We start from the raw sequence: 26,712 nt of genomic DNA on the forward strand, positions 1-26,712 counted from the left end.
AATTGGAAGCATGGAATGATGGGATATTCTGTTTATATGAGAAAGACTAAACTATCCTGATGCAACATAACAATGAAACTTGGATTTTTTTTTGTCATAGAGAAACTATACATGAACATTCAAAGATTTCTGAGTTACTAGGCCTTGTCAGGTAATATTCTTTCAAACTCCTGGTGGGATCACAAAATTTCAGAGATAAAAAGAATGTTAGAGATGAATTTATTTTATAGCTGAGGCTCTGGAAGATTAAGATTCAATTCAATTAATCAAATATTTATTTAGCATTTCCTAAGTGCCTAGCATTGGGCTCAATGATTCAGTCTGAATATGATGAGAGGAGGGAAGGTAGGTCTCTCTTTCTAATTTCCATCAATTTCCATGATGGAAATGTTCTTCACTTATTTATTCTGTGCTTAATATGTGCCAGCCTATTGCTAAACACTTTATAAATGTCTCATTTAACAATAATAATAATAAAATCTATCATTTATATGGTGTTTATTATATGACAGGCAGTATGCTAAGCACTTTACAAATGTCTCCTTTAACAACAACAAAAGCAGCAGCGATAACAATAATAACTAACATTTATATAATACTTACCATATGCTAGGCACTATGCTAAGTGCTATATAATTATCTTATTTGATCCTAACAACAATTCTGTGAGGTAAGTGCCATTATGATCTCCTTTTTACAGTTGAGGAAATGGAGTGAGACATTCAGTGACTTCCTAATGGTCATACACTGACAGTTTTTTAAGAAGGATATGAACTTGGGTTCTCAATGTACTTAGCCACTCATGATTGTGTGTTATACAAATTGTGACACCAGTTTTATTCTTTGGACAATGTACCTCATAATACTTCATAACCTCCAAGGCAATCCAACTTCTAAATCAAAAGGATGGTGACTAAAACCCCTAAAAGTTTCTGCCATGGTGATTAGTTTCCTTCTTGCAGAATTAATAAATCAATAATTTTAAAAAATATTTCTCAAGACTAATCCTACCTTGAGACTCTTTAGCTTATATTTGTTTGATCTGTGGCTCTTTGGTTTCATCTAATATCCCTTGGTTTGATAATTTCATTTAGGAATAGGAACTGGACCTGTGATTTTATTGATATAGGGAACTCTCAGATAAGGAAAGTTTTTCTCCCTTTGTAGGCTGGCATTTTCTCTACAATTTATAGTCTTCAGTCTTGAGAATGCTAATCAACATAGTGATCAACCATGATTCTGGTTCATCCATCCATCTATCCATTGAGACAGATAAGAAGGAAGGAATGAAGGAAGGAAGGAAGGAAGGAAGGAAGGAAGGAAGGAAGGAAGGAAGGAAGGAAGGAAGGAGAAAAATAAATATATCCATATAATATATACATGTACTTTTGGACATGGCCACTGCTGAAATTTGTTTAGTGTTACTATACATGTTAGGAATAAGAGATTTGGAGTTGCATGCTTTCTAAGTAGGGAAGGTGAAAGGGAGAGAAAATAGATGTTTAATTTTTTTTTAATTTTTAAGAGTTGTGTAGAAACCTGAGAGGTTAGATGATTTTCCCAAATGCCAGTATTTGTCAGAAGCAAGACATGGAATCCAAGTCTTTTCAGCTCTATCCACTAAAAGAGGGGGTCAGTAAACTACAGTTTCAAAAGTCAAATTTTCCCACCTGGTTTCAGATAGTCCTGAGCTAAAAATGTTTTTTATTACAAAAAATGTAAGTAAATGTTCTTAACTGACAAAACCAGGCAATAGGCTGGATTCCAAGCTCAAGCTATAATTTTGTTATTGTGTTGTCCCAGTCATGTTTTGCTCTTTAGGACCCCATCACCCTGCACTGAAGCATGACCCCTTTGAAAAATATCAAACAATGTAATGTCATAGAGAAAAGTGACAAGATTATCTTTGATAATCTAAGATAACTGTCAAATCAGCTCTACATCCAATGATATGAGTAGTCATCTCAGCCTTCTTCTCCCACCAAATTTCCTTCCCAAGTTATTTTTTAAAAATTGGATTTTTGTTTCTCTTGTCTGGTTAATTGCTTTTTACTTGGTAGTGTAGATAAGTCCATATAATAATATGAAGGGATTCTTCTTTTCCCAAATTCAAAATATTCTGAGGGAAAAATCCTTCCCACCCTTCCTGAAAACAGGAATCTCCTTGTAAGAGTAACAATTAACTCACATATGTCATATAAAAATATTCAAGTAAACAAAAATATCTAGTAATAACTTCATCAGATTTAGATGGAGAAACAACATCCTCTTTTATCAAAGAAATTTCCTCCTTTGCACTTTATTATTCTGCATGTCTCTCCCTAGCATCAAATATTTATGTTTCAGCCCATTTCCCCCCAGATATATGAGTTAGCTTATTTGACTTAGGTGTCCTTCTGTTGTTTCCTATTTAGATTTATAAGCTTTCTAAATATATAACACAGATTAATAACCTAGTTGTTTCTCAGCACTTCAATGCTCATACTCTTTTCAATTTAATATACTCTGTGAGCTTGACTTAATGCGCTGCTTCCTACCTTTTCCCAAGTGTGACTGTGGGTGATAAATAAGACCATTCCCTATGGCATCCCTGTTGGCAATTCTCAACCTGAAAAATGTCATTTATTATTGGTTCTTGTTTTTACTCTTGCAAGAGTTTAGTCCTCTGACTATTCATAGCAAAACAAAATTATATTGGGTTCTTGGTTGTATAGTAAGTTTTTGAATAAACATGGAAAGCAAGGATTAAAAGAGTCCCTGGTGAAATGTTTGATAAGAATTGCTCACATTTCTATAGAGTCTTGCATCTTCAAAGCATATTCCTCAAAGTAGCATGGTATAATGGACTTTTAAAACCATAGATATATAAGTTCAAATCCTGTCTCTGACATATACTGGTTGTGTGACCACTGAGTTTAAGTAACCCAAATTATCAGAGTTTGGAGCAGCTCTCTAGACTATTAAATGCAATGCACTTGCATAGATGGAAGAAATGTCTTTACTCTATATCAATGAAATCATAGATCTAGTATCTCTCCCTAACCCTGTGAGGTAAGTATCATCATGCCCATTTTACAGATGAGGAGACTTTAGCTCAGAGGAGTTGATTTGCCCTGGGTTTCAAACTATGGAGATTTGAACTTCTCTTCCTCCTCCAAATCAAGCTTCCCCTCCCTCCCCCACTACACTGTAATATTATTGTGTGTTTTTCTTTATTATGAAATATTACTTATCAAGCAAAACATTTTGTGCCCAGAGGGATATTTATCTGAATATTCAGAGAATCATTGAGATAGGAAAGGTCAATTAAGTTCTAAGTCCTAATCATCCAGGGAGCTCTAACCATCTAAGACAAGCAACCTTCAGGCCTCTTTTTCAGTCTCTCTCAGATTGTAAATCCCACAACCATCTTCAGTGGCCTGAAGTTCTAAGTAAATGAGCTCCCCTTTGATTTGATTGGCTATATCCATTTACGGATACCTATGAGGTAGGTTGTAGAAATAGTGAAAATTCTTGTGAGGACTGTAATACGAATTAGATAGCTGGGTTTTGTTTTTCACCTAATCTAGGTGAATTTAATAGAATTTTTTAAAAAGTGTCTGGAAAGGGTAGGAATTCCAAAACTGTGTTTTTTTTCATAGGTATATAGCACCATCATTACCCACTCCTACCCCCAACTCCTGTAAAATCAGGTCTTGAATTTCATAAATCTAAGATTATAGGCACTCTCCAGAAAGAAGTGATACAGAATCACTAAAATATTGATGATACTCTGTATCTTTCTTATTCTGATACAGAGGAAGGAAGTTCACTGTGTATCCACTTTCCTGCTGATGTGTGTCTGTGTGTGTGCCTCTGTGTCTGTGTTTCTGTGCTTTGTTTCGGATTCCCTGTTAAGGTGTATTTATATAGGGGCAAGGAGTGGCAGATCTCTAAAGAAGAATACGGAATATCAGAGTTGAAAGGGACCACAGAAGCCCTCCAGTCCAATCATGCCCCGTATATATTCCCATTACAAAACATATGAAAGGGGGTCACAGAGTCTTTGATTAAAGAATTCAAGTGAGAAGGATCCAACTACTTGTAAAAGCCACTTAGTCAAACTTTGGATAACTATTATTTTAGGAAGTTTATTTAATATTGAATCACAATTTACCTCTTTGCCACTTCCTCTCCTTGCTGCTGGTTCTGCCCGAACAAACTTAATCTCTCTTGAGTACTTAAGCTTCAGTACTCAAAGGTAGCTGCCATGTTGCCCCAACAGGGTCTTCTCTCCACTAGGCCAAACATCCCCAATTCCATTAACCAACAGTCACGTGACATGGATCTGAGTTACTCTTGTTGCCCCCTCTCTGTGGTTTTCAGTTTATCAGTGTCCTTTCTAACTGTGGCTCCCAAGAACTTAACACAATACCTAGTTGAAGTATGACTAGGTCAGGACAGAGTAAAATAATCTGGGACATCATTCTTATCTTAATTCAGTTTATTAATAGGTGCATTTTTGCCTGCCAATTATATTTTTGGTTCACATTGAGTTTGCAGTCCACTACTTTATCCAGCTATCTTTTCCAGATGATGAATTAAGAATGTAGGTTCAAGAAATCAACTTCACATTTCATTTTCTTATAATCAGCCCAATGTTCTGTCCTATCAAGATCTTTTAGAATTGTGATTATCACTAGCATATTTGCTATCCATCTCAATTTGGTCTTCTGGATATTTAATGACTTCAGCTCTAGTGATTTGATACAAGATGTCCCAAAAGTCTTTGTGTATTTTTCAAGCACATGAAGACTTTTGGGACACCTAGATTGTTCCTTTTAAACTTCATGTTATTCAGCTCACCTCAAATTCTGTTGAATGTTTCTTGGATCTAGATTTTTTTATCCAGTATGTTAGCCATTCCTCCCTATTTTATGTCAGCAGACAACTTGATGCTCATTACCATGTCTTATTCATCTAAGACGTTGATGAAGATAGTAAATTCAAAGTCCAAAACACAGTTTTCTAGAGTTAAGGTTAAGATTATTCTATTAAAGCTCTCCCCCCACATTGACATTAATTCACCAGTAACTGCTCTTTGTATCTAAGCATTTAGTCAGGCTTGTTTTGGATTGTATGTAGCTTTTTGAAGGAACATAACAGGATTTTAAAATTCATTTTAAACAAATACAAAATGAGAAAAGAAAAAAAAAGAAATTATTTCCAGGTATATAGCAGAACATGAGAGGATGAAGATAGCTTTTTTATAAAGTTTCATCTTCATTTTAATGATTCATAGCTCCAAAATATAGCATTGAATTAAAGACACAACTGACCTGATTCATATTTATTGAAGGAAATGATGCATAGAAAGCTGGGAGGGAAAAAAAAGAAGGAAGGAAAGATGGAAGGAATGACTTGCGGTCTCAGTCATCCTAAAAATCATTTTAGATGGAAAGTTATTTGCCACAGCTACTCTCTTTGTGATCCTGGCAAATTATGTCACACTATAGAGCCTCAGTTTCCTTAAGTACAATTTCCAAATTATAGGCTACTATGTATTATCAGGGCTGCTGTAAAGAAAGGGGTATAGTAGTGTTAGTTATTATTATAGTTGAAAAGGGAAGAAAGAGGAAATTGTAATTTAAAAGACTTTATCAATCATTGTTTTCAAGTTTACTTATATCCCAAATCTTTGGGGGACCAATATTTCAAGATCTTCTAGGTATAGTCCATGAGAATACCTGGAAGCTGAATCCCATGAAATAAAGATAAATTTTGCTCAAGAGAGAGAAAAAAGGAGAGAGATTTAATGGAAACTATCAAGCACATAGACTACCAGGGGAAATTATTAGCTCAATAATGAAGATATAAATCCAGTAAAAGTTGAGACCTATCAAACACATGGACTACCATGGGAAATTCCTAGCTCAGTACAAACATACAAATCTATCAAAAATGAGTTGTACATGATGAAAATAGAATTTTTAACAATAATCCTAAAAATATAAGGCAAGAAAATATTCCTGAAAAGAGGACAATATATTAATAATAGATATCTGGTGGGAAGTGAGTGGCAGGGGTTAGGGGGAAGGAGTCTATCTTGAAATAACTCCACATTGATTTCCCAACTCCACGTAGAGAGGCAAAGAAGGAATAGGGAAGATAAAGACTGATAGCTACTATGTCTGCAAGAGGAGAAACTTTATACCCATGCCTACATAGAGCAGTTGATAAGCTTACTATATTCTTCATTGTTTTGTCCTCCAGAAGAGCAAAGAAGAGAGAGAGAGAGAGAGAGAGAGAGAGAGAGAGAGAGAGAGAGAGAGAGAGAGAGAGAGAGAGAGAGAGGGAGAGGGAAAAGAAGAGAAAGTAGGAAGGGAGGAGAAAGAGAAAAAGGGAGAGAGAAAGAGACAGAGAAAAAAATAGACAAAACAGACAAATACAGAAAGGAAAAGACGAGATAGTGGCACAGATAGAGACAAAATAGCAAAGAGAGAAAAAGACGGAGAAAAAATGTGTCAGTTTCCAACTGACGAGGAAGAGAGGAAAAAAAGGAGAGTCCACGAGAACATGATCACGTCTCTCCATCTCTATCCAAGCTAAAAAGGAAAAATAGAGATAATATGAATTCATGGCTAACCATTTGCTCCTCTGCTGAACCTGAGAGAAAAAGGGAAATACCAGTCTCTACCCTATTTAACTCAAGAGAAATGAGAGAAAACTCAGAACTGAGCCAAGAAGCTTCTGCTTCCATGGCTGAATAGGATAGAAGATGGGTCAAGAGAAAGTTTTCAGATGACCTTTGTTGTGAAGCCCAGTCTCGTCCTGCTGGTTTTGCCAGATCACATGCTCCTAAACTCATGGGCTCTTGCTAGCATCCCATGACTGTTCCCATTCCAATCCCAAGGGTAGGGGCAATGTCTCTTTCCTTCTACATTGTGGATTTTTCTAGGAAGGGAGCCAGCTTTCAATTAAAGGAAACGTACTCATCAGTGAATCAAAAACTAACTTCTCACTCCAGTCCACATGATGCATTTAGAGACCACAATTAAGAGGGTCCTGTCCCATTAATGAACAGAAGCATGCTCCTTCAATTTATGACCTTAATTGCAGTCCACTTGAGTGGAGGTTGGTTACTCCATACTTCTCCATCACCATTCCAAATAGCTGTTAGGTATCAAGCTTTACTTATATTATTGCCCCAAATTATGAAGCTGAAGAAGCTTCATGATATTATAGATTTGTAACACCATCTTAGTCTGATATTTCTCTATGACTGTACCTGTGGATTTAAGCTCTGACAGTTCTAACCCAATAGCAAAGGCTTTGACTACAAGTCTGGTAATGGACCATTTGTCATCCAAGAGCCAGTCTCACCAGACAATAATGACTATTAGTATTAAGGCTCGTGTGAGCACTTCCTCCACCAAAGCATTTAGCAACATCTCCAGGGATTAGAGGGCAGCTAGATGGCACAAGAAAAAGAGTATCAGACCTGGAGTCAACAGGACCCATCTTTCCAAGTTCAAGTCTGGCTTTAGACATTCACTAACTGTGTGACCCTGGGCAAGTCATTTAACCAACTTGCCTTAATTTCTTGTTCCATAAAATGAATTGGAGAAGGAAATATCAAACCACTCCAGAATCTTTGCCAAGAATGCCCAAATGGGAGCACAAAGAGTCACAAATGACTAAATAACAAATAAACCTACCTGCACACATACACATACGTGTATGTGTGTATATGTATATAGCTACATTTTCTATATTCACCATTCACTGACCACATTCTTATAACTAGTTTCTTATTTTCTTACTTTTTAAAAAAAACTAATTTTCTAAAAGTATTCCTCAAAGAAATTATTGATTTTTGTAAAATTTGAAGAAGTATTCTTTTCAGTAAAAACAGCATGATGTCAAAAGACTGTTGGACAGAACATCTGGATTCTAGTCCCAACTCTGCCATGTTTCTAAGCCATGGGTGTCTCAGTTTCTGTGGAGTCACTTGTAAAATGAAATTATCATTAGTCTAGTCAACACCAAATGAAATAACAGATCATAGATTTAGAACTGGAAAGGGACTTTAGAAATCCCATCTATAGCATTTTCTATACAAATTTGATGTATTCTTATTACCAGTACACCATTTTCTTCCTCTCCAAACTGTCTTCAAATCTTTCTACTGGGATACGTAGTACTAAGTTGGACAAAGCCCAAGCTTTGCCTGGGCCTACCACATTCAAGATAAATGGAATAACCAACCCCCTGAAGACTAGTAAAAAGCCAGATAAGGCATATAAACGAACTGCTCTTCTCCTTCTAATGGATTGGTTTTTATTAATCCTTGTAGCTGATTGCCACTTGACATTCTGAGATTTCTTTTAGGCTCCGGATATGTGATTTTCTTGGCCAAATCCTTACACAGAAAATGATGCTATGATATTGCATTGTTCTGTATTGCCACAGGAGAGAACAAAGGAAAGTGTTCTTATGCTAGAGGACATGGAAATAAGGTTCCAAAGTAGTAAGAGGGGAAAGAGAGAATGAGAAGACAAGTTACAGAGAATTACTAAATCCTACAGTAAATGATAATTGAAAATGTGACATGCCCTTGGTATATTTTATATATTATATAAATATTATATACATTACAGCTGTCCATGTGTTGGGAAGTGGATTAAAACAGTAGTTCTTAAGCAATTTGGTGTCATGGCCTTTCTAGCAGTTTAGGGAGAACCCTTTCTCAGAACAGCTAGATGGCACAGTGGATAGAGCACTGGGTGGGAAATTAAAAAGGCTCATCTTCCTATGTTCAAATACTGCCTCAGACACTTACTAGCTATGTGACTCTGGGAGGATCACTTACCCGTTTGCCTCAGTTTCCTCAGTTATAAAATGAGCAGTAAGAAGAAATGACAAGCCACTCTAGTATCTTTGCCAAGAAAAAACCCCCAAACAACACAACTGAACAAGAACAAGTTATCAGAACAAGATTATTTAATGTATAAAAAGAGCATTACAAAGGGAAAAAACTATAGCAAAATAGTTTATATGGATGGTGTAGACACCAGATGATGGTAGGCACGAAAAGTTGGGGTTGAGTCATGTGAAGAATTCATGTGGCCATTCTTTTTGGCAAAAGGTAGATTTATTTAGGCAAAATGAAGGGATACAATAGACATCAAGAATAGTAAATATGAAATAGAGTGGGAGAGCATATGAAAGATAAGTTCCTCAGTGGAACTTCTAATTATCCAGAAAAAGGATAATTATGAACCTAAAAAACCCTTTTAGGTTGGGACATGTCCTTAGCTGGCAGGCTAAATCCTGAAAGGGCTTGGTACCCAAAAAGAGCTAGTTAGCTATGAGGAGGAGAAGTGGGGTAGGGAAGCATAGTGGAGTTAGGAGAGATACCACAGGACATGGAGGAGAAGTAAGAAGAAAGATATCATGAGGCAGAATGCTGTGCCGACTGACCCAAAGGAAGGTCTACATAGATTTTATAGGGAAAAAACTTAACCTCAGGGATATGACTGGGATTTCTGACAGGACATGGCAAGGTAAGGTTGCCCAAGATCGCTACAGAGAGTGAACCTCAGGGATTTGACATAATTTGGATTTCTGCCTGGAAGGCCTTCTCAGAGGGTGGGACCTTGGAGCTAAATTGATTTCTATTGGTGCCTTCTCTCTGCTTGCCTCAGGGGTCAATTTTTTTAGTTTTTTTTTCTCTGTTCAACACACCATTAAAAACCTCATCATAGTTATCAAAATATTTTTTAAACAAGAATTCAAAAATCTATTGATTAGATGATAACAGGCTCTTTCCCCTTTTACTGGCTATTATATTGTCATTAAGAACCATGAAAATGCATAGATTCATCTCTGACCTCTGCAGCTATGCTAATAACCTTCTATATTCTAAAAACATTCACCAAATATATTACCACTTGTGTGCCAGCTGTCTGTAGAAGCTAGATCAAAAACCCTTAGGACTTGCCCTGGAGTCTAGTTTTATGCTGATTTCTGGGAGGGAACCAGATATCTCTGCCAGGAAAATTCATCTCCATCCCTTTGGCATTCTTGGGCAGGTTAATTTATGGAAAGCTATTTGGTTACTTAGTGAAAGGTGTTTACTCCAAACATCAAAGGAATTCCTTGAGCCTATGAACCACTTGAGTAGGGATGTCTGGGAATGTGAACCCCTGTCTCTCCCTTCTCCCTTACTTCAAAAGGAAAGGAAGCAGATAGAACAGTAAATTTGTTAATGTCGCTGGGAGTAGCCTGTGAGAAAAATTCTAAGGTGACCCCAGGGAGTTCAGGAGAGACTTCCAAAATAATGAAGCTCACCAGTTATTATTCATTCTGGATGGACTCGTTCTTTTATACCCTGGGTGATTATTCATTTCTAGTTTCTATTGTTTCCGTACACTTTCTTATAGAGTAATTAAATCCCTCGAGTTTATGAGTTGCTATCCCAGCCTATCTGTCCACTAATGAGGGTCAATCCTGATCTTGAAACCTTGCCACACCTGACCCCAGGACTACTTGCACCCAGATGAAGATTGATGCTGCTTCAGGAGCTAAAGACCATTTGAATATAATCCTTTCCCCTGTTCCAGAATCTTTATTATTGTCTACTTCTGACACTGTTTATGTGTGTATTTTCTCTGATCTACTAGCCCTGTGTAATCATGGAATTATATGACCATTTCAGCCAGGGAGGAGCCCAAAGGCCATCTAGTCACCAGAATGTTAAAGACAGAAGAATTATCCAGTCTAATCCCACTAGTCTTCTAGAGGATATAAAAGTTAAGCAGAAATTACTTGTCCCTGATCACTCAGAAATTGGATCAAGCCAGAGCTACAGCTTAATTCTTTGGAATCCTATAAGTCCCCTGCTCTTTCTACATTTTTCCTTACCTTTTGTAGAAGGAAAACAAAAACTAGAGCTGAAAAAAAGACTTAATGGCTTGCAGAAGATGTCCCTGCCAGTTAATCAATAAACATTTATTGAGCACCTAACATGTGCTAGGTACTATGCTACTGTGCTAAATACTAGGAACACAAAAAGAGACAAAGATAATCATTGTCTTCTAAGAAACAACAATTAATCAATTACATACAAACAAGCTTTATGCATGATAAACAAGAAATAACAAAAAAGAAGGGAAGATGTTAGAATGAAGAAGAGCTGAGAATGGCTTCCTGGAGAAAAGGGGATGTTAGTTGCGACTTGAAGGAAGCCAGGAGGCAGAGATAAGGAAGGAGAGCCAGAGAAAATGTCCAGAGCTGGGATAAAATGTCTTGTTTGAGGAAAAGCACAGAAGCCATTGTCACTGGGATTGGAGATTGGCAAGAAAGACTGGAAAGGTAGAGAGGAGCCAAGTTGTGAAGGGCTTTAAATGTCAGGATTTTCCTATTTGGTCCTGGAGGTAAGGGAGCTCTATAGTTTATATGGTTGGATTCATGAGTGTGGAAAGTAAAAGCCATCGATAATTATTAGTAATAATTATTAGTTCAGAGATCTATACTAGAAAGGGACCCCAGAGATCAGTTACTCCAACTTCCTCATTTTGGAGATGAGAAAGTAACAATTTAATCATGGTCATACAAAGTGCTAAGCTTTGAACTCAATCCCCCAGCTTTAAATGCTATGCTTTTTCTATAGTATCACAGAGTACCAGTGTGTGTTTTGGGCTTATTTTCTCACTTCTTTCCATTTGCTGGGAGTGGCTGGGAACCCTAATGATCATCATAATGTATATGTGGAAGTGAGATGCATGTCGAATAAGGATACATTTAGGGCTTGATTGTTAGTTATCTCTCCCTAGCCTGGCAAAGCCAAGCTTAAAACAGTGGAATAAGTAATGATGGGAGCTTTAAGAGCAGATTTGGTGAGGTATAATGTATCCGAATCATAGGCAGTCACAGGTTCTTGCTTCCAAGGACGAGCATCTGCATAGGGACTGACTTCTTAGCATCATAAACCTTAAAGTGCCATATAAGTGAGTTTTCAACAGTGGAGTTGGGAATTAAAACCAGATCTCCTAACTCCCATGCAGGAGCTCCTTCGGCTATACTTTACCATTTAGCTGGAGTTCATATTTAATGGGAGTTCTCTTCCCACAGCATAGGTACATCCTCTTTACTGATAGGTATATCAAAAGAGTAAAATATGAGTCATTCCAACTTTGACATAAATTATATAATTAAAAAATTAAACAATACACCATTCCAAATACCATAGGAACAAATGTCTATACAACAAATATTCCCAATTCTCAGACAGTGGACCAGTATTTTGAGCCATATTCAATGCAATCAAATTCCAAAGCAGTGGAAAATTTTGGATAGCCTCTCGAAGGGTCATGCAATGAGCACTGCCCTTTAGCTCATCATGAACTAATAGCAATAGGGACTTTTTAGAAACATAGACTCATGGAGCAGGAATCCTTATAATGATCACATTCTTTGAAAAGCCTAGGGGGAAAACCTGCAAAAGTTGAAAACAAAGACAGATTTTTTTTCCAAATAATAAGAGAGGGACATAGGGAACCAGAGAGAACTGACACTCCTGGGAAAATATAGCAGAGTTTTAGTTTTACTCTTTTTTGCCATAGCCATTACAAAGTTTTCTGGAAGCAGAGTTGATGTACAAAGTCTTCCTTTTCTGGAAAACTTGTGACTTACTTATTTAGCCAAGTTGAAATCATGAATAATTTTTTCCTTCTATAAATATATGACATTCATGTACCCCTTCCTCATAAAATGTATTCCAAGCCATACTAGGAGTCCTCCAAGCTTTGATAATTTTGGCAGATACTCAAATTATTCCAGCCCTTGCTCATTTGGTGACAGTCCCCAAGTCCCCTTCTGAGAAGATGAATCTGTCCAAAGTCAGGTCGGCATATCAGGTCTCAGCTGGTTTTAATGATCTGAAGCATTGACTTCTGATCTATCCAACTACATTCAGAATCTCTCTTTTTTACAGGCAAGCCACCTCCCCATTACATACACACACACACACACACACACACACACACACACACACACACACACTACGTTCTTACTTTAATTATTCTCTGAATTAATATACTCTGGATTATTCTTTTTATCATTTTCTCTATTTGACATAATATTGATGCAAGTTCTTTTTCTCCTTTTGAAGATAATTCTGATTTTAAGATTGTCCAGAGGTCTCTTGCACAATCCTACAGTTTATCAGCTATTGTGTTGCCTCTTATTTCTGTACAAATTTGTGGATTAAACATGAATTATTTTTCATTATTTCAGCATTCTGTCATAGACATACCCAAAAAAATTAATCCTTCATTATTATCCTCATTTTACAGATGAGGAAGCCAAGGCATACAGAGTTCTAGCCCAGCACACAGCTAGTAAATCTAAGATCAGATTTGAACTTTGATCTTCCTAACTTCAAGTCCAATAAAATTAATCCTTCATTATTATCCTCATTTTACAGATGAGGAAGCCAAGGTAGACAGAGGACTAGTCCAGGGTCACACAACTGGTAAATCTAAGATCAAATTTGAACTTGATCTTCCTATCTTCAAGTCTAATACTCTATCCACTGTACTACCTAGATGTTTATGAACAAACTGATCTCAAAGAAGATATGAGAAAATATCTCTTATCCTCTGCCCTTTTTGCAGAGGTGAAGTAATGTGAGCATGGAATATTGCAAGTATCATCAAACTTCTCTTGTATGTTGGTCATTTTTACTGATTTTTTTTCTTTCTCTCTTTTTCTATTCTTTATTAAAGGAAGAGATTTTTGGGAGGAGAAAAAGAATAATGGAAAATCCTAGGTATATAAAAATGAAATATATCATTGAACCTTTTTTAATATTAAAGGAACAAGTAGCAAACCTAGAGAACTGGGAGAATGCTTTTGGGGAGGTTTTATGAATATAGTGATAAGAATTACATAGGATGCTGAGGTATAGATGAGTTCTGATCTCTGTTGATACAGGGGAGGGGTTTTCATATTGATGAGATCATAGATTATTGAAATACAGAGAGAACCTTGGATGTCCAACTGAACAGTCATCCTGTCCAACTCTGATCTAAATCATAAGCCCTGTCCAATATCATCAGAATTACATCAAGAGTTTCAAAGCCCTCTTGATTCAACTTCTCATTTGGAGTTTCAGACTTACGTACCCTATCTCTGATCTCACTGAGAATTGTTTTCCTTACCTCTTGGGTCAAGGCTGGATTGTTCTTAGAAATCCTTTACTAATCTGTCCTGATTTTGAGACTGATCAGCCTCAGAAAGTTTCCCTTATCCCTGTTTAGTTTTTCCAGCCAGTTCCTCCTTATGGTTTCCCTTTTTTTTCATTTCCTCTGCATTCCAAGGGATGAAATGATCAACCTGGCAAGTTAAGAATTTGTCAGCTTTTATATGTTGCCAGAGTGCTCAATGGAAGGATTTTGATGACAGCATCATTACTGTCTTTAAGAAGAAAAGCAAAAAAGCCAGCTGAAACAACCATTATATTTTCTCACTTCTTTCCATTGCTAACTCCTAAAAGAGTCCTTTTGAATAATTTAAACAAAATCTTCAGCCCATAAGCTTCTAAAATTTAAGTATTTTTATTATGTTACAGTACTACAGAACTTTTTTTTGTGTCAGACACAGGAAAAGTACTGGAAAGAAATATCACCAAGTACAATGATCTTACCAAGGTGTCTGATACCATAACAGATCTCTGAACACATTTAATTCAGCAAGCATTTATTTGTTTACTATAAACACTAATCCTGGGCATGCAGAGACAAAAACAAAATAGTTTTTGCTTTGAAGAACCTTGCATTCTATTGCAGGAAAACAACATATAATTAGAAAATTAAATACAGTTAATCAATATATAGTTATTAGATGCTTACTAAATGTTAGGTATATGCTAAGGGCATATCCAAGAGAACTAGCTCATCTGGTCTAAGGACTGCTCATCTACCTTTGTCTCCCCACTTGTCCATTTGTCCCCCCACTCTCACTTATGGCTCCAAGAAGTTTGTAGCATGGACAGCAGCCTCACTCCAGTAAACTGTCTCAGCAGATGGAGTAAACTAGATTGAGGGGCCTGACAAACTAATGTACCTGCAGGTGAATTAGGGGAATGTCCATCACAAGTATATGAAGACTTGCAGTGGATATTGAGAGGTCTGACAAACTAATGAGTCTCAAACCTATAAGTGAATTAGGGGAATATTTATCCCAAGTACGTGAAGATTTGCATAAGGAGAAAACTATAAAAAGGTGGGATTTGAATGGAACCTTGAAGAAAGATAGGGAAGCTATAGGTGAATAAATATTCTAAATAATAAATAAAAGTAATTTCAGGGTCAATGAAGAGAAGTAGCAATTTGGGAGATTTGCCTGTACCAAAAAAAAAATTGTACACTTGCTAAAAGTGAGAAGGCTGAAGTTTTCCCTTCATAGATATGTCCTTCAGGTGAGTAACTGTTGGATCCGGATTTCTGATGCTGCAGCTGGCCAGGGCTTGGATACTTTAGGACCATGAAACAGATGAAAGCATACTGTACATATAAAGCCTTTAAGGGCATGCTTATCAGGACCAAATTTCAAATGCTTCTCCTTTCTTTCTTTGCTTAGCCAGCTATAGTCAACCCATCTTATATATTCATAGACCCAGATTTATCAAAACCCCAGACCTCTTCTTAATGAGACAAGTAATATATTCCTGCTACTTAGTGTAGTACCTGGCACATAGTAGGCTTTTAAATAAATGCTGGTTGATTGACAAATAAATTCTGTTTAACTGCTTATCTATTGTTTTACTTGGGAATATATCACACAAAACATCCCTAATAATTCCAGAATTTTATCTCTTTACTTCTTTTGTTGTCACATTTGACTCTTTGGTATTTTCTTGGCAAAGATACTGGAGTAGTTTGCCATTTCCTTCTTCTGCTCAGTCTGTAGATGAGGGACTTAGGTAAAAAGAATTAAGTGATTTAAGTAAATATCTCAGGCTGGATTTGAACTCAGGAAGAGGAGCTCCCCTGATTTCCAGCCCAGTGCCTTATCCTCTGTTTCACCTAGCCATCCTTACTTCTTTAAATGACTGTTAGCAAAATTTAAGTGAGAATTATGTGGTGTGGCATGGGAGAAAGGGAAGAATGGACATTAAAGTCACAGAATCTCCAAGTCAGAAGGGATATCAAGTTTCCTTAAGATCAAGTTATTGGACCAAGAATTCTCCATCAGGGCTTCTTAAATTTTTTCTTCTTGTAACTCTTTTCCACCTGAGAAATGTTTATGCGACCCCAGGTATATAGGTATATAAATCAAACATTTGTTGATAACAAATCCCAATACCATGACTCCCACATTAAGTTTCAGGATCTCATAATGGTCTCTATATCATCTTCCTAAGTCATATATAGATTGTTGGGACAAGTATACTAGAACAACTGGCTAATACTTTCTACCTCTTTTATGTCCCAAAGTGATTATGTAAGCTTTGTCTGAAGATTTCAAGTGAAGTCTTCACCTCCTTCCAAAATGGGCCATTCCATTTTTTTTTGATTCTTCATTCTTAGAATTAGGGGTGGGAAGGGGCTGTTTTTTGTTTATGTTTGTTAATTTATACATGGGTTTGATGTGGTTTTGCATCAAGTCTAAATCTCCCCTCAGCTCAATATTTTCCTTCATTGCTCCTAGTTTTTCAGAACCAAGAGCCAGATGGAATGAATTTAATCTGACTTCCACATAACAACTCTTCAGATACTTGAAGACCTCATTTGCTCCAGGCTAAACATAGTCCAGCTGAAAGAAAAGATGACTGGGTAGACATGACTGCCTGTTCAGTCAGGAAATATATTAGAAGAGATCAAAATGAAGGAAATTCACAGAAAGCCCTAAGATCGATGGGAAGCCTCTAGAAGGAACTTAAAATGTGACCAAATATCCCCTTGTGAAGTAAGAGAAGTGTTTAACTGCAGGATTTGGAAATCCCTGGGTTTGAGCAAATTAGACTTAAGGAAGCAGGGAAAAGTTTCTGTGGAAATGAAAGATTTTGGCTGAAGGGAAGTGGGAATAAGGATTACTTCAGTGAGTGGTCTAGACCAAGGCAAAAGAAATGCACACAGGTAAAATTTGGAAGGAAAAGAAAGAGCTTTTGAATCACAGATAACTCAGGTGTTGTTCACTTCAGAACAGATTGTAAGGCCCCAAATCTTTCCAAGAAAGAAACAAGATGGTTCAGCAATTAGTTGATATGAGGCATAATGAAGTCATATCTTGCATTCCTCCAGATGACATGACTCACTTTATAAGACAAATGTGCTCCTAAAACCTCATTTGTAAGATGAGTTTTTATAAATAAAATAATTTCCCCATTGATTTCCATCATAATTTAGGTAATGGATTCAATCAGAACATCCCATCTGGTCTCCCATCCACTCCTAAACATTCAGACCATTGCAACTAGTTCCACTCAGATCTTGAGGTCTAGACCTCTTGTGACCCAGAGACATTATACTCATACTGAAACGATAAGAAGGAATAGTCATTTGCCATTCAAATAAACTTGATCTAATGGAGACATATTTCATGGCTCCCCAGGATTGCTGTGGCTGTGTCAAAGGCACAAGGTCTCAAGCCCCCTGTTCATTTCTTTCTCAGTTCCAGGCCTAGTGCAGAAAGACTGCACTTTCAGACCTGTCCTAATGGCCATGCTAACTCCTCTTCCTCACAGAATTACCCCCAGAGCTCCTGAAACCATCTCACTTTCTGGCTCCCATACACCGGCATTTTCCTGTTTCCCAACACACATTACCTAGGCTCACACTCTCAGTGTACAGTCACCTCTTCTGGTCTCCCATTCGAGCTGTCTCCCTGACAGTTACAGTAGCATTCTCTGTAGCCCCTCAGTCCTTATCTCGTTTTTGTAGTGAATGCAGTCCCTCACTCTTGCATCCAGAGATTACTATCTTCCAGCATGTGTTTTCTGACACTATTGTCAGAGATATGTCTCCTCCAGCCTGCAAGGGAAGTTTTTTTCCTGACATATCACAAGAGTTATATTTGGGACAAAAACAGCCTCTTGCCTAATTGTGCAGCTAGGTATTCTCTGGTGTCTAGAAGTTTTACCCATCAGATTCCAAGAATTATCACATAGAAAATGATAATGTATTGAACTAGAAATAGCTCCAGAAATGAAATTTAGGAGATTGAATTCAGTTCCTTGTCCCAGTGTTTACCTAGGCAATCATGAGATGTCACTTTACCTCTTAGTTTTTCCTTTGTAAAACAGAAACAATAATACCACAATATTATAATATAATAATAGCAAAGGTTTTGTTTGTGCCCTAGACAATGAGTCCACCCCATCCATAAATCTTAATCATCATGAAAAGAATCTGACAGTTGGAACACTAAAAGAAAAAAGGAAAAATAACAGAGAGCTCAACAAAAGTTTTTAAATGAACAAAGTATAATCATGACAAAACCAAAGGAACTAAAAAGAACTACCAGATCCTTCTATGCAGTTGTGCCAATAAAACCAAGAACTCAAAAGAAATAGAGGAGTAGCTTCAACAATATAAAATACCTAAATTAACAGATCCCAAATAGCAATATTTAATCCAATTTAATAATCCAATTCTCATTGAAGAATTAGCTGACAAAGGTGGGGGAGCAGAAATCCTGGCCTAATGAATTTTGAGAATTGTATCAAAATTTTAAAGAAAATTTAATACCTGTGTCATACAAATTATTTTCAAAAATTGATAAAGAAAGCACTTTACCAAGCTCCTTTTATAAGATAAATTCAGTCTTAATGCCAGAGAAGGGTAAGGCAAAAGACTTATTTCTGAATATCAATTCAACAATTAAAAAAAATTTGGCAAAAAATATCACAACAATTTATTTAAGAAATCATTTATCATAAACCAGTTGTATTTATACCATAAATGTAAAGATTATTAATTTTTTAGGAAAATAATTAAGGTAAATAATTTAAAAACATCTAAAACCACATGTTTATAACAGAGTTGCAGAAAAAAAATTGTTGACAAAGTATGATATTGATTTATATTAGAAAACCCAACAAAATATGGACTTTTGTTATTTTTCATTTGTTTCAATAATGTCCATTTCTTCATGACCCATTTGGGCTCTTCTTGGCAAAGTACTGGACTGTTTGGGCATTTTCTTCTTCAGCTCATTTTTGAGAACCCTGAGTCAAGCAGTTGACCTGCCTAGAGACACAAAGCTCATATCTTAAGGCAAGATCAGGAAGTTGAGTTTTTCTGATTATAGGCCTGGTGCACTATCCAAGAAGCCACCTTTCTGCCCACAGTGTAGATATATAAAGATTTTAAAAAATATAACAGAAGTATCTATCCAACACCAAAAGCAATCAACCTGTGGGAATGGCAATACACCAGAAGATTTCCTATTAAATAAATCAAATAAAGAGATGCCCTTATCCTGATATTTTATAGACAGGCAGAAGAAATTAAAGGCATAAAGATAGAGACAGAAAGTATCCTTCTTTACTTATAAGATTTTGGTTTACAGAGGAAATTCTAGCAAATCAACAAAAAAAGCTATTTGAGATAATAGCTTCAGAAAAGTTTCAGGCTACAAAAGAAGTCCACAAAAAAAAAAAAAAAGAAAAATCAACAGCATTTCTATATAATAATAAAATCTAAGAGGTAATGACAGGAAGAAAAGTTTCATTCAAAATAACTTCACAATGCACAAAATTTTGGGGAATCTGTCTACTAAAATACACAGAACACTTGTATAAACTGAATTACAAAATGTTTCTTAAAGAATAACTTAAGTAGCTAGAGGAACGTTTAGTGTTCATAGCAGTGCTGAGCAAACATAATAAAAATTACAGTATTTTCAAAGTTAACTTGCAAATGTAAAACAGTATCAATCAGACTACCAAAGGGAGACTTTATAAAGCTAAACCATTTATTTGGAGAAACAAAAGATCTAGAATATCAGGGGAAATAGTGTGGAGAAAAACGAGAATAGGAATAGGAAGGGAATAGCACCTCCAGGACTAAAACTATATTATAAAGTCATTAAAATTACTTGGTATTAGTTTAAAAAAAAATTTAAGTAGTTCAAACTAGACAAAGATGAAGCAGATATAATGGGAACCCATAAGGGGTGTGCTAGAGTGGTTCTTAGCAGCTAGAGAACTCCAATACATGACAAGACTGATTACCAGAACCTGAGCCTTCATCACAAAAGATGATTAAACACATGCTCCCTACCTTACAAGGTTGTGAGGGAGATGCTTTGCAAGGTTTGGGTGTTTTTTTTTTGGTAATTCTGGGTGCATCTTGTGATTGGGCAGTAGTAAAAAATTCTAATCAAAAGGGGAGTCTTAGCGATTTACAGGAGATACCTGAAGTATGCATATTGACTTAGAAAACTACATATTAATATCATCTAGTTTATTATATTTTTATTACTTTTGTTAAATTTATTTATTTTGTTGAATTTTGTGTTTTGCCTATTTTGTTAGATTTCTCACTTACATTTTAATCTGGTTCCAATACTAGGAAGTATGATAGAGACACAGATAGAACCACTGTCTCCAGTCCCTTTGCTTGGGTCCTTTGTGGAAAGAGATACACAGTCAATCAATGAGCATTTATAAAGTACTTACTGTGTGTCAGGTGTGTGCAAGACTCTGGGTATGCAATAGGGAGAAAGCTGCAAATGGCTGTCTGGATTTAAGGCAAGGTTTGCGGATTTTATGCAGCAGTAAACAGCAGGCTTCTCTTCTGAATTTCTGAAAGCAATGGACATAAAACAGAAGTACAGGAAATGAAATTAAAGGACAGGCAAATGCCCAAGTCCCCACAAAGAATCTGTGGCAGATAGGGTTAAACCTGGTAGTTAATGACTCCCATAGCTTACTGGACAGAGCTGTTACCATAAAAAGTGAATGGAGTATTAGGGAGAGAGCAATCAATACCTACTAATTGTTTATATGCTTCTGAGGTGAAATATGTGGAATACTTATTTTTAAATTGCGCTCCACTTATTTTAGGGCTTATTTAGTATTCTCAGTTGTGACAAATTCTAGAATTTTATTTTAATCCTGACATAGGTTTTTAAACTGATAAGCTGCGGCTTTCCAATTTGATCCAGCCAAAAACTACATGCATGTTTGCATACATTTCTATAATCCATTGTAATATAAGATGTTACTAGCTTCCTTTATATATGCTATAACACTAAAGGACAGGGAGTGTAAGGAGCCATTCTTGCTTCCTTTTTATAGGAATTTTTCTTGGAATTTATTGCTCAGGAAGGGCAAAATCTTTTTTTCAATATATTTCATTTCACTATAATTTGGATCATCTGATATAGTTTTTAGAATATGGTCGACATTTTTGCTGAAATAATTACAATGCACTTAAATTATTCCTATTATCAGTCATTGATATTATTGTTTTATTTTTATATTATTAATGTTGTTGTGCATCTAAGTATAATGTCCTGTTTCCATTGAGTTATCCTGGTGTTCCTTTAGGCTTAGCTAGTGAGATTATAGCAAGTATAATATTGCAGAGGTGATACCAGGAGATTGGCAATTCCACATTAATGGAGTGTTTCCTGTTTTCCCCACAGGCACACAGTTTATATAGAAAGTCCAGAACCAGCAGGTTTCACTGCTTCTCAGAGAAGGCTTCTTCCTCCATCCCTTCATCTTGCTTCATTCCTCGGAGTCGCACCCTCAGCAGCAGCCAGCAGCAGCCATTAAGCGGTCCATCCAATGGGCTTCCCCACCCCAACCTAGACCATAGGGATCGGGGAGGACGGACTTACAGAAATGCTCGCCCCCCTCCCTGGTCATTCCAGAGGAGCAAGTCATTGTTTTGTCTGCCCACTGGAGGTGCCATCCTTGCCCCTGACTCTTTGCCCGTGGCTGACCCACTCTGGGGGGTCAAGAGGGGCTCCCCAACAGAAGAACCATCGGAGAGGAAACAAAACTCCAAGCTATCTGTGGATGACCTGGAAGATGCCCAGGAAACAGATGTGGACACGGGTCTAAAGCTCTCCTTCTCAGATTTGTCCGTGGTCTCAGCCTACTCAGCCCCTAGTGGGTTTTGCAATAATTTGGAAACTTTCCTCCCCTCGAAAAAATGTCATCCCCATCAGCCAAAGCAAGGAGCTTCCAATGGAAGGCCACTGTCTGCTTCAAGCACTCCGCCAGCCGAGGCCTCCTGCGCTTCCCTTTCCTGTCTTACTGAGGGGTCGTCCAGCTCTCCTTCTTCACCTGCAACCTCTCCCTTTGCATCCTCCTCCACACTCAAGGAGACCTCTGAGCTCCCCATTGCCCATTCTCCAGAAGGCAGGGGGGCTAGGGACAGCCCCCAACCACTTGCGGAATCCTCCGGACCCCCAACTCATGAAATAGAAGAGTTCTACATATGAATTTTCCCTCACTCTCAAAAATTCTCACCCACCCTTGTCCCCACGGTGCTGCTGAGTTAAAAAATATTGCAAGTATTTATGTAGCAACATCTGGAAATGAATCCCTTGCCCTATTTCTAAGAAATTCATAGCCTTTGTGATATAATCGTTACTTGTTAGCAGAGAACTGTTCTCTTTCCAGAGACAGTAGAGAAGCAGTGATGTTGTTAAGCCAATATCATGTATCTTTAAATTGCAAAATATTGTTTTAAAAAGAGACTCAACTTACAGACATAATTTATTACTTGCATCTTTTTACCACTTGAAATGGACAAAAATAAGCCAACCTATGTAATTATGGTTTGATAAGTTTTACAATTACGAAGGCAAAATAATTAAAGCCAGGATGCTGAAATTTGAAAAAAAAGGGGAAGATGCTTTATTACTTTCATAAGAAATATGCAAAATACTTCATATATGATATAATGAATAGAATTATTCACATGATTAGAGTGAATACAATTTCATATATTATTATGATGAAATATCATATTCTGGATCTTGTTAGAGATCTACAAAAGCTCTTTCTGATAACTAGAAGAGATTTTATGGGTCTCTAACAAGGTAAATATTTGTAAATTCTATCACCAAAAAACACCTGGGTAACACAGATGTAGGTGCCTACTTATTCATAGCATACTTCACTATAAGAAAACCCAATATATGGGGAAAATTAGATTCACAGATATCAGATTGTCTGCTTTTAAAAAAAGAACTTTTGCTCATGAAAAGATTTACAACAGGATTCCTTTAAGTCACAACTGCCTTAACACATTTAAAATATGACTAGCTTCATAAAATTTGAATTTGCTTGAGTCTTTCAGGAATATGTACTTACTGTATAAAAGAAAGCATAGTAGTGGTTAACCTACTATCCTAAATTTGTGGTGCTCTCTTAAGGTATTAATAATACTAAACACTATAAGCTCAGTATATAAGATAAGTACTACTATCTGATTTTTCAGTTAAAGAAAGAAAGATTCAGAGGACTTAAAGTGTCAAGTAGTGTTTGAGGCAAGTTTCAAAGGTCTTGGAGGCCTTCCTACCTCCAAGTCCAGTGGTTCTAGTCACTGGGCTTGGGCTAAGTCATAGCCTTTGGCGAGGAAGACTTCTTGTGTGCATTCATGAGTGCGCAGGATGCATATATATTTACACACATAAACTAGATCTGGACCTCCATTAGCCCAAAATAGTATTCTCTCAATTAACTGTGAAGTTTTCTTCTTCATGGTAATGGTTTTCTTTTTTTATATTTTTATTATTTTTGCATTACTTTCATATCTAAACACATCTGCTACTCTGCCCATTGAGCCATCCCTTATAACAAAAAATTAAAAACAAAGAGAAAAAAAAATCAGTTTGGCAAAATGAATCAGACCACCAACAAAGCCTGATAGCATATTCATCATCTGATACCCATAACTAAGTGGCAGAGTGGATAGAGGGGGTCAGAACAAACTGGGTGCAAATATTGCCTTGTATATGTGCTAACTGTATGATCCTAGGCAAGTCCTTAACCTCAATATCAGTTTCCTCATCTGTAAAAAATGTGAATAACAAACAGTACCAATGTTGTCATGAGGATCAACTGAGATAACACATGTAAAACACTTGTAAAACCTGAAAATGCTATGGTAAATATTAGATATTATTGTTATTATTATAGCCTTCCCACTTCTGCATAGGAGTGGAAGTCACATTTTCTTTGAGCCAAACTTCCCAAAATTTTCTTTTTAAAATATGAAAATTAATCACAGTTCAATTACAGTGGGTAACAGAAATGAAAATTAAAAATAAGAAATTTAACATTAGCATCCAGCCCACCCTCACTACCCCCAGCCCCAACCTCAACAGAAACTGGGGAGGTTTTTCATTTATAGGTTACTGTCCTGCCCTGCCTTCATTAACTTAAGAATAGGAATCAGCATGAACATTTCCTGCCTTTTGTCCATGCCTATTATAGCATGAAAAATGTTTAAATCTCATCCTTTGTCCCATAGGGTTGTATGCATGGCTTGTGCTGGGCCCTGGCACTAGGGATAGGGTTGGGTAGGCCCCAGATATCAGACACCTTGCCTAGGAAGGGAGGATGAATTGGCCTTGTCATTTCCAGTTTGTTTCATGAAGGTGACATTTTCTTCTCAGTTAACAGTGTGCAAACTCACTCAATAACTCACCCACTTTCAAGGGAAGCACAAATAATTAGATTAAAACAACCTCCGATGTGGATAAGTTATGGCTGGTTTTAGTCTGTCATTCCCATAAAACCACCTAAATCAGGATTGACACAGTGCAAAGTCAAAAATTACTGGAGACTAGTTTCTAGAGCCTCCCTTTTCTCCACCTTCCTTCTATCCTGTAAATTTGGCACTCAGTCAACAACATAAGTAACTCATTAAGTGGCAAAGAAGGATTAAGTAGACCAAAAAAGAAAAGGTTAAAAAAATGAAAAAGCAATGATTGAATGAATGAATGAATGAATGAGTGAATGAAAAGGGGTTTATTATGTGCTTACTGTTTACAAAACACTAGGGATATACATATAAATATAGCCCCCTCTCTCAAAGTGCTTATGGTTTGGAGACAGCACCCACAGGTTTCAGCTATAAATCAAATGAAAAAGTCCCAGGGTCTACAGCACAGCAAGTGATAATACACCCTTAATGGCATTTTTACTGTTAAAATCACATCAGAATGCCAAGGACTTTGGCTATAAGATCTGTCCTTTGTGGATCTTCAGTAGCTCTAAGAAGAAATTTTCAGGTCACATCCCTATGATGCTGGTAGGATCTGAGCTGGAAGCAAATCACTTGACAAATTCTGGCAGCCTAATTAAGTGGATGGGGGAGGGGGTTACCATTTCCAGTGCTTTTGAGTTCAAATTTTTGATATCTCTGAGTCTAAAAGAAGGTGGTAGTTGCAGGACTAGTGGTATTTCATCCTGTCTGACAGAAACCACCTTGTTTCTCCCTCAGGATGCATCATTGAGTCAGCTAGGCTGACTCACCTGACCCACAGGTGATAACTGGTCACACTTAGTGGGGATGGCTGCCCACTGAATTGTTTCCCCAGATGACACTGGCTGTGGGGAGTATGGGGGACAGTAAGTAGGCAAACACAATTCAGTGGCAAAAGCCAACAGGGCACCGACTGCCAAGCTATCTCCCTTCCATTTTCCTGGTCAGTTTGCACCAACACACAGTGTATTAGTGTGCTTTCCCACCATCTACCACTCACTGCTCCTACCCTTTACCAAGAACCACATCACACCAACTTTCTGAGACCCCCGCAGTTGCTTAAGGTTGAAGATGTATGGGATCATAAGATTGTCAATCTTGGGCTTAAAGAGACCTTCAAAGGGACCTCAAAGATCATCTAGCTTAATCCTCTCATTTTTCAGAAAACTGAAGAACAAGAGAGTTAATTGACTTATCTAATACCCATGTGTCTAGTGTCTAGAGCTCTGGACCTGGGGTTAGGAAGAGTCATCTCCCTGAGTTCAAATCTGCCTCAGAGACTTTGCTAGCTGTGTGATCCTAAGCAAGTCACTTTACCCTGTTTGCCTCATTACTTCAGTACCTTTGCCAAGAAAACTCCAAATGGATCCACAAAGAGCAAGACATGACTGAAATGACTGAATAATAACAAATAACAAAAATACCCCATAGGTCATAAGTATCAGAGATGGGATTTTAAGTCAAGTCCTCTGACTTCAGGACCCCTCTTTCCACTTGCCAAAGTTCTGTTTATGATCTAATGGTAAGGTGACTTAGAGAAAACCAGTTCTTACCATAGAACTATAGGATCCCAAGAGATGAAATAGAACTCAAAGGTCACATGTTCTACCCAGATCCTACAGAGGCCATTGATTCTTTCTCTGTGTTTAAATGGAACTTGACTAGCCCAGAGTCACATAACTAGTAAGCAAGAGGACTTAAGTTTGAATATACCTCTTCTACCCTTGATCCAGGGCAACAAGAGAGCATCTCAAGCCTTAATAAAGACTTATATTGACCAGGAGCTCAGAATCCCCCTAGTGCCCCATTTCACGTGGGGACATCTGTAATTATTAGAAAAACTTTCAAGATCATATATTTGCCCAATGGTCCCAGCTGTGTATTCTGGGATTATCTTTCTCTTGAATAGCCTAGTAGGTTCATGAGGAAAGCCCAATGTCACATGTAAGGTCCTCAAAAGGGTTAATATTCTGGATGCAAATATGGTCAG

At 37.1% G+C, this 26,712-nt stretch overlaps 1 protein-coding gene across 2 annotated transcripts in view; it reads left to right on the forward strand.

Annotated features, from left to right (window-relative positions):
* FAM124A (family with sequence similarity 124 member A) overlaps positions 1-22,852 on the forward strand; it is a 109,172-nt gene extending 86,320 nt beyond the window's left edge. For both annotated transcript variants that reach the window (XM_074304780.1, XM_074304781.1), the window contains one exon: positions 21,640-22,852. In XM_074304780.1, the coding sequence (XP_074160881.1) occupies positions 21,640-22,446 (807 nt within the window). In that variant the 3' untranslated portion in view covers positions 22,447-22,852. The remainder of the gene's footprint in view (positions 1-21,639) is intronic.
* Positions 22,853-26,712: the final 3,860 nt, after the last annotated feature.

The sequence above is a fragment of the Sminthopsis crassicaudata genome, chromosome 3, assembly GCF_048593235.1.
Source record: "Sminthopsis crassicaudata isolate SCR6 chromosome 3, ASM4859323v1, whole genome shotgun sequence".
NCBI lineage: Eukaryota > Metazoa > Chordata > Mammalia > Dasyuromorphia > Dasyuridae > Sminthopsis > Sminthopsis crassicaudata.